At 42.6% G+C, this 7,500-nt stretch overlaps 2 protein-coding genes across 2 annotated transcripts in view; both read left to right on the top strand.

The window, feature by feature from the left end:
- The window catches only part of LOC139911314 (BCL2/adenovirus E1B 19 kDa protein-interacting protein 2-like), a 225,970-nt gene that overhangs the window by 184,371 nt on the left and 34,099 nt on the right, over positions 1-7,500 (top strand). The window lies entirely within an intron of this gene.
- LOC139910130 (exopolyphosphatase PRUNE1-like) overlaps positions 3,218-7,500 on the top strand; it is a 10,820-nt gene continuing 6,537 nt past the window's right edge. The window contains exons 1-2 of the mRNA XM_078290205.1: positions 3,218-3,296; positions 4,888-5,216. Coding sequence (XP_078146331.1) covers positions 3,218-3,296; positions 4,888-5,216 — 408 coding nt within the window. The remainder of the gene's footprint in view (positions 3,297-4,887; positions 5,217-7,500) is intronic.

The following is a 7,500-nucleotide window of genomic DNA, read 5'->3' as shown; positions in this document are numbered from 1 at the left end:
GACTCAGATATTTTCTTTCAGTATTTGCCCACAGCAGACCTCCATGATGGAGCACTGATAGTTTTATGCAGTTGCAAAGCCTCTACAGATTGCTGACTATTTTTGCTCCATCTTTGCCCTCTATCAGGCTATACTGATAAAAACTTAAAGGTCAAACTTTGGCCTCACTACTAATATTTGGCTAGTGCCACACCTTGCCAAACCCAACAGACACCAACTCTCCTGTTGTTGTTTTTTGAAGCACTTGTCAGTTCAAAGCACTTTAGAAATCAACTTGTCTTGACTCAGATCATCATGGCTGTGAGCTCCCTCACTTCCTGTTAATGTACTTCTAATCAGAAACCTGTGGTGAATCATCAGGCCTGTGTGTGTGTGTGTGTGTGTGTGTGTGTGTGTGTGTGTGTGTGTGTAGTAGAACATTATCCAGATGGAATGAGAGGCATGAAAGGGCTGGGCAGAGGAGGAGAGGGAGGGGGCGAATGATAAGAGAGATCGATAAACAGAGAGAGAGAGAGAGAGAGTTGAAATGGAGAGAGAGAGAGAGAGAGAGTAGAGGAGAGGATATTTGATTTGAGCAGGCAGTGCAGTCCAGCTCCACAGTAACTAAGTGAAAGCTGAAGTGATTTTCTGAAGCTCATCTGCTGATCTTTCCTCCCCGGCTCTTATTTCTTCTTCTCTGCCGTATCAGAGCGCTGTACAGAGTCTCCTCTCAGGCCTCTGTGACCTCTGACCCCTGACCTCCTCACTGTTGGTTGCTTGTAATGTTGATGGAGGAATGGAAGCTCATTCTGCTCGCTAAGTCGCTAAATGGCTAAAATGTAAAAATAAATGATCCTCGTGAAATTCTGTTTACTGAGAGGCAGAAGGGTGAGAGTGGGATATAAATGAAATGAAATGAATTTAAAATTAATTGAATTAATAAAATTTATGGCATTTATTTATGCCATAAATCTATTTTATTTTACTTTATTGTATTATCTTTTATTTTATTGTTCTAATTTTTATTTGATCATAGCCTATTAGTTTATCTTAGATACTTTATGCTTAAATCTCTTTCATTACATTTTGTTTCGTTTTATTTTATTTGTTTAATTTAATTTAACTTAATTTTTTTTTATATATATATCTTAGGTATTTAGTTTAGTTTAGTTATTACCTTTTCTCCACTCTTTATGGCTGTTTACTTACTGTTGTTTAATTAATTGATAAGTGATTCAAAAGATCAGTTTTGGAAATGTGCCGTGCAAATAATAAACTGGCAGAGAATCACACTGAAACCTGCAGTCGCCTGAGGACACGACGTCACGAGCGGTAACCAAATATTTGACAGAGAGAGAGAGGGAGAGAGAGCGAGAGAGAGAGAGAAGAGATGGAGAGAGAGAGAAAGAGAAGAGATGGAGAGAGAGAAAGAGAGAGAAGAGATGGAGAGAGAGAGAAAGAAAGAGAGAGAGAGAGTTATGGACTGAAAGGAAAGGGTATTTTATTTTATCTGAGCCAACAAACTGACATCTGTTGAACCGTCAGTGAATCTGCTCCGCTTCACACTGTACTCACAGTAAAGATGACAGACTGACAGCTGCTATGGATCTCAGATTAGATAGATAGATAGATAGATAGATAGATAGATAGATAGATAGATAGATAAGAACTTTATTAACACCAGTGGGAAATTCAAATTGTCACAGCAGCAAGACACTTCAGACTCCACACAGACAGAACAAAGCACAAGTCCAAATACATAAGAAAAATTAGAAGAATGAAGAAAAAATATAGAACAAAAAATAAACATGTATGTGGAAATGTAGCCTATATGTGCAAAGCAGCATGTTCGTTATGAGAGAATATGTATCGAACATTGGTTGAGTCAAACCTCAGTGGGCGGAGCCAAAGAACCGTTTTTCTGACCGATGCTGAGTTCTATTCAAAGTTGGAAGTTGGAAATTCCCAGTTGGAGGGTTGTAATTACGACCTCGGTGCGTTCCAGTGGTCCGGCTCCAAAAACCACCAGGGCAGAAACCTGCAGCGAGACGCTGGGAGATAAAACCTGGTCTGGAAACCCTGCAGCAGCTGATGTGATGTCAGTGATATTTGGCAACGTTAGCTCAGCTCAGCGCAGCATGTTGGCAACTGTGAGCACAAATTTACTTTTTAAATTTATATGTTTAACTGTTTGCCACTGCAGGGTTGAGAAATGTTGTCCAAGTCTCCAACTTGGAATTCTGACTTGAACGGCCTTTCCAACACATAGGCTGGTATTCTGTTCCATCACCACACGGCCATCTTGGTAGGAAAATAACAGGTGATTGTAATAAGTTAACAGGTGATTACAATCAAATGGCAAACACAGCCAATGAGCTGTGTGTATTCTAAAGTGCCATATTGGTAGGAAATGCATGTGGCATCGTGGGAATACTATGAATACATTTTCCCTGGTAGGAACTCTGAATTTCCGACTTTCCGACATCGCAGGAAGGCAGCATAGGAAACATCAGACTGAAGCTCAGTGAAGAAGACAAGAGGTAAGAGAGGAGGAAGCTAATATTATGAAGCCTAGCGCTCTGCTGCTAACTGAAAAAATACAATCTATCATACTAAGTTATCTAGGTTAGCTAGTTAGCTAGCTGACCTTCAACATCGTGATGTCATGGACATGAAGGAATGGAAAAAGAAGAATTTTGACCAGAGATCCTTCTTTGTCATTCAAGTTTGCCAGTTAGCTAAGATGTGGTTCTTTGGCTCCGCCCACTGAGGTTTAACTCAACCAATGAGATTATTTCTGCCTCTGAGAAATGTTTGTAGAACTGAAACTCCACTGTGCTGATGGCTTGGTCCTGTATGAGCCGAATACATTATTAGAGAGTGATTCACCTGCAGTTCCTCACTCAGTTGTTGGCTCTTAGTGCACTGGCATTTTTTTTCTTATTTTATTTGATTTATGATTTTACCATTGCACTCATTCTAAGTTGCTCTGGATAGGAGCATCAGTTAAGTGCCTGAGATGTAAATATTAAATATAGAAGGTTCTGGTAGAATCTGATCCCAGACCAGCGATGGCATCTGAACCTCTACCATTTCTCATCCCTGATCTAAAATGGACGTTCAGTGATCAGCTCGGATGTAACAAACTGCACTTCCCAACCAAGCGGTCCGGTCCGAAGCGTCCCGCGGGTCTCAGCTGGTGGCCGGACCTCCTCCGCCTCACCGCTGCACGTACATCATGACCTTCAGACCCGGAGCCATGCCGGGTCACAAGACGCTGGACAACCAGCAAACCAAATATTTGGGCTTTGAGTTATGTCCAGTGAAGTAAACAGGAGCTGTGTGTGTGTCCCCATGTTGCCCCGGACCGGACAGGAGCCAAACCTCTGTGGTGGTGCCACGGTCCTGTTGAAACCACCGAGGCTGCGTTGTTGAGATCCCATCAGAACCTCCTTAACCCTTTAAACCCCAACGTTCCCGACTTTCCCCTTAAATTTCCCCTTAAGTAGCTTCAAAGTTAGAAAGTTTTTGTCTCATCCATATTCTGTATCTGCTGTTCCAACGCTCTTGAAGCTCTAGCTGCTGATACTGAGTGAAATATTCAAACACAAGACGCCATGTTTTTATGGCTGCACCATTACATCAATGGAAAAAAGCTAGATGCATAATTTTATACACGTTTCCCATGATACTAACTTTACCTATTTAAAGCTATGTTATTTTTAATGGTTAATTAATGTTTATGGAATGAGAAATTAAGGACATTTCAGGGATCAAATGAAGGGGTTTGGTTTGGTAGTGTGTTGTAATGAAGCCTACAGCATCAGTATCAGTTATCTTAGCTACTTGACCAGCTTCTGAACAATGAATACAGATTGCTGCAGGTTGTTACAAAGTAATGTATTGTAGGAAACATGGTGGTCATATTGTAGCGATCTCTTCTGCCTCCGGTTGAAACGTCGCCCGACACAACGCAGAACGCCACGTCTGTTTGTTGTGGCGAGTGAAGAGCGAGCGCCGGGTGAATTCAGGTGCGACCGGCCCTGAAGGCTGCGGACAGAATCTGACGGGACAGTAGGGCTGTGCAAAAAAATCGATACAGCTGAGTATTGCAATATTTTTTTCCACGATACTGTATCGATTTTCCAGCCCCTCGTATCGATACATTAAAAAAAAAAAAATTAATGTTTTAAACGGATTTAAAATGTCCTTAAATTTCCCTCAAATCCCTTTGAATTAAATAGTTTTGACTCAATTTGTCTGCTGAGTTATCAATATAAGTATAAATGTAAGTTTAAATGTACAGCGGGTAATTAGCCGCTGTAATGAAGAATATTGCAAAATTAACCGGGTTGAGAGCAGCAAAAACGCTATCAGTAGCAGTAGCCTGCATATGAGGCGTTTAGGGAACATCGGTAAATTGTAGCATCTACCGATAGTCTGCATGAGGCGTTTAGGGGACATCTGTAATTTGTAGCTACAGAAAATAACCTGGGTTACACTTACGTTATCGTGTGTTACTGGACATGTAACTAACTTTGCAGTCTGAGCCATCTTACATATGAGCTGCATCACACTGCAGCACTTAAGTTTTCTATTAGGATATTTATTTTGTTGAGGAAAAAGGACTGAAAAAAGGATTTTAATAACTATTGGTGCCCTACATTTTGGCCGCGATGTCCCAATAAATTTGTATTTATCAAAGGCCAAAGTGGCCTTGCCCTAAAAATGACTTAATTCCAGGCCTGCAGGTGGTACACAGCAAGTTGTATTTTCAGCTCTATTTTTAAATTTTCAGTAAATTATGTAGAGTATTGCAATGTATCGCAATATGTATCGTATGCAATGTATCGTGATACAATCGTATCATGACCCATGTATCGTGATACGTATTGTACCAATACCCAGCCTTGCGGGACGGGGGGTGCGGTGCCCAGCGTGGGACCGGGTGGGGGTGCGGGGCCCAGCGTGGGACCGTGTGGGGTGCGGGGCCCAGCGTGGGACCGTGTGGGGTGCGGGGCCCAGCGTGGGACCGGGTGGGGGTGCGGGGCCCAGCGTGGGACCGTGTGGGGGTGCGGGGCCCAGCGTGGGACCGTGTGGGGGTCCGGGACCTGAAGCCCTGGGAGACGGCCCTGCTGCCGGCAGCTTGCTGTTCGGCTCTGCAGCCGGCGCTCTACATGCCAGCGTCCCCCAGGCTCAGCACGGCCAAAACTGCTGCTATTCCTGTCCTGCCAGGGGTTCACCCCACGTCCTTGGATGGGTCGCACTAGTGTGTGTGTGTGTGTGTGTGTGTGTGTGTGTCTGTGTGTGAGGGAGAGAAAGAGAGAGAGAGACAGAGAGAGAGAGAGAGAGAGAGAGAAGTACTACTGCAGCTTCAGAAGTTGTCCTCTTGTTCTGACAGAAAAAGGAAGATAGTAAATGATAATGTTTCTCTTCCAGCTGTAGAGGTTATCCTGCCGTGTGTGTGTGTGTGTGTGTGTGTGGGTGTGTGTGAGAGAGAGAGAGAGAAAGAAAGACAAAGACACAGAGAGAAAATGATAGTACTCCCCTTCCAGCAGTAGAGGTTTTCCCAGTTGTGTGTGTGTGTGTGTGTGTGTGTGTGTGTGTGTTTCTGTGTGTGTGTGTGTGTGTGTGTGTGTGTGTTTCTGTGTGTGTGTGTGAGTGAGAGAGTTAGAGAAAGCGAGATGAAGACACAGAGAGAAAGTGATAGTACTTCCCTTCCAGCAGTTGAGGTTTTCCCTGTGTGTGTGTGTGTGTGTGTGTGTGTGTGTGGTTGCATGTATGCGTGTGTGAGTGTGTGTGTGTGTGTTTGCAAGTGTGTGTGTGTGTGTGTTTGCATGTGTGTGTGTGTGTGTTTGCATGTGTGTGTGTGTGTGTGTGTGTGTGTGTGTGTGTGTGTGTGTGCAGGCCTGGAGGGCAGACAGCCTCTCCTCCTCTCTGCAGTTAAATTTAGCCTGTCCTCTCTCTCTCTCTCTCTGTCCCTTCTTCTCTCCCTCGCTCGCCCCATCCCTTCTCATTTCTTCTTCTCTCTCATCTCCTCTTCTGTCACTCCTCCTCTTTTCCTCTCCTCCATCCCTAACTTCCTGTCGCTCTCTATTTCCATCACTCTCTCTCTCGTTGCATCACACTCTCTCTCTCTCTCTCTCTCTCCGTTCCTCAGCCATTCCTCCCTCGGTCGCCCGCCTCCCTCACTCTCCCCTCCTCCATCTCTTCCCGTCTCTCTCGCTCTCTCACTCCCTTTTCTTTCAATTCAATACCAATAAACTTTATTGATAGGAATGGAAGCAAACCAATATTACCAAAACATTTCAGTAACACAAAGCTATTAGTCCATTATTGTTTTTTTAAATACTTTATTTTATTGTCATCAAGCAGTTTTCATACCTAGCATGTTTTATATATGATGACAATCTTTATACATATATATACCGGGTGTTTCAAAAGTACAGTATGTATATAATTTTTAACAATAATAATAATCATGAAAGTAAAGCTGTATGTATGCACTGCTTTAAATCTCTTCTTAAAAAGCAGAACGAGGCTTTTTATAATCGCTGATTTTATAATTTCCTTTCCATATCATTATTTTACCTTGATTTAATTCCTTCAGTTGTACTTTGCACTTTACTTTTTGCTTTTTCTCACACTGTAAAGCGCTTTGGAACATTTGTTTTGAAAAGTGCCATAAAAATAAGTTTATTATTATGATCATACGTCAATGCAGTAGTCTATTACACTTATCTTACAAGTATAAATGCAGAGAATGCAAGACCTGAAGTGGTACAAACTGAAGAAATCAAACTAGAGAACCTGGTAATACAAACATTATGTAACACATTATGTATTATATAATATACACAGTTACATTATGTTTCTATAGAGACAATAAAAACGTTTAAATCAGGAATAAATGAAATAAAATCAACAGTTAGTTCTGAGTTTGTAGCTGAGACAAACGAACGGTGTTTTCAGTTTCATCACATCGGAGAGAAGAGAAACACCCGGAACATTCCTCTGAATCTGCATTAGCCTCGGTCTCATGCTGGATTATGTGTGGCTCTGACAGCTGGATTACAGGAACACCTGACGTTAAAATGCACCGACAGTACCAACAAACTAAAATTAGATTTCTCTCCCCGGCCAAAACACAGACGGTGCCACATGATCCGGTTCTGACCGGTGTGTTACGGTCCGGCTGCTTATCACCTGCTTGTTTTGCCAGTGCTTCTTTTTCCATCCGCATGTTAAAGTTTGTCTGTTTACGCAGATCAGAGAAGCAGAGAGCAGCTGAGTCAGCTTGTTGTGGTGTGGCTGTAGATCCATTCAGTAACGTTCTCAGTAAAAGTGAATAGTGTGATAAGGTGGATTTGGTTACTGTGACACAGTAAACTGTCTTGTCTTTAGCCCTAGTCTCTACTCCAAAACACTCTGAGTTGTAGCTTGAGAAGAGTCAGCTCAGTTAACCTGAACAAACTGTTAGCTAGCTAACTAGCCGGCAAACACACTGATGTTAATGTGAAC

This window comes from Centroberyx gerrardi, chromosome 19, assembly GCF_048128805.1.
Source record: "Centroberyx gerrardi isolate f3 chromosome 19, fCenGer3.hap1.cur.20231027, whole genome shotgun sequence".
Taxonomy (NCBI): Eukaryota; Metazoa; Chordata; class Actinopteri; order Beryciformes; family Berycidae; genus Centroberyx; species Centroberyx gerrardi.
Note: the sequence above shows the minus strand (reverse complement) of the source record. Positions and strands in the feature narration are given on the sequence as shown.